General features: G+C 54.2%; 1 protein-coding gene across 1 annotated transcript in view; it reads right to left on the bottom strand.

Annotated features, from left to right (window-relative positions):
* LOC119586536 (angiotensin-converting enzyme-like) overlaps positions 1–410 on the bottom strand; it is a 29,294-nt gene extending 28,884 nt beyond the window's left edge. Inside the window, exon 1 of the mRNA XM_037935292.1 lies at positions 196–410. Coding sequence (XP_037791220.1) covers positions 196–254 — 59 coding nt within the window. The 5' untranslated portion in view covers positions 255–410. The remainder of the gene's footprint in view (positions 1–195) is intronic.
* Positions 411–1,191: the final 781 nt, after the last annotated feature.

The following is a 1,191-nucleotide window of genomic DNA, read 5'->3' as shown; positions in this document are numbered from 1 at the left end:
ATCCGGCGTGCTAACTGACTGCAAGCGGCATCGCATAATTCATGGCTCCTCAGCGGCGGCATCGCGTCCCATAAATAACGAAGGGGTGGCCGCCGCCCACTCGCGGCTACCGTAACGCGAGGCCGGGCCTTGGGTTCACAACCTCGCCACGAAACAGGAGACTCGAGTAATTACTACCACATGAATCATACTGACCTGTTAACCGCGTGTGCGAAGCCGCAGGAGCTGGCTAGTAATACGAACAGGATCCTCATCTTGCTTCGGCGCACACAGCGTTTCTCACTTCCTCGATCACTGTCTCGCAGTTATGAATGAAAGTTTGGCGTAAACCTCGGCAGCTGTAAGTGGGTCCCCGAGCGCCCGTGCCGCCGCGTCCCGCCTCCCTGACTCCGCCGCCTGGACTGAACCAACTCCTGAATTTATCATCTTCTTGTAAGATGAGGCTGCTGTTGCCAGATTCGCAACCTCGTGCCACGTTCGCCGGTGCAGGTGGAGCTCTGGCATTCGCTGCTTGTTGGTCACCTCAGACATGGAGGAGTGAGTCCGCCCGCGCCGGACGGGAAAGGAGAGGGCGTTTGGTACGGAATTAACTCGAGACTGGGGCAGGTGATATGGTAACCCATAGTGGGTCGTTCTGCCGCACTTTCCTCTGTAACGCGATACCGTTACGGGGCACCAGGACTCCTTCGCCTCGCTTCTGCTGGGGCTCCCGTGGGATGCTGGCCTGCGATTCGGCGAGAGGAAGCGACCGAGGAGGAGGAACCTGGAGGAGGCGGCCGTAGATTTTCATTGGAGAGCAGATTCCAGCCACTTGACAAGGTGCTTGCCTGTCGACTATGTTGACTCATGTATATAAAAAGGTACCAATAAATTTTTGGTAACTGATCCCGTATCACTTGGTACTCACAGTATTTTGACTATATACCAAGTGTTTGCTCGTTTCGGATTTACAATTCTTACGTGCAGTGGGTATTGTGTACTGAATGCGTCATGATCGTGGTTGTCAGTACACGAGAAAAGGGAAAGTTAGAAAGCCATAACGGAGGAAGAGAGAGAATGGCTGACCCTTCCCTGCAAAGGGCTCTGGACAACGGTGAATCCGTTGACCACTGGTCACCTGGCTTAGTGTCTCGCATACAGAACTGTACACGGCTTGCCATGCAGACGAAAGCTGTCATTTAGTCTGACACC

Source organism: Penaeus monodon, chromosome 21 (assembly GCF_015228065.2).
Source record: "Penaeus monodon isolate SGIC_2016 chromosome 21, NSTDA_Pmon_1, whole genome shotgun sequence".
NCBI lineage: Eukaryota > Metazoa > Arthropoda > Malacostraca > Decapoda > Penaeidae > Penaeus > Penaeus monodon.
Note: the sequence above shows the minus strand (reverse complement) of the source record. Positions and strands in the feature narration are given on the sequence as shown.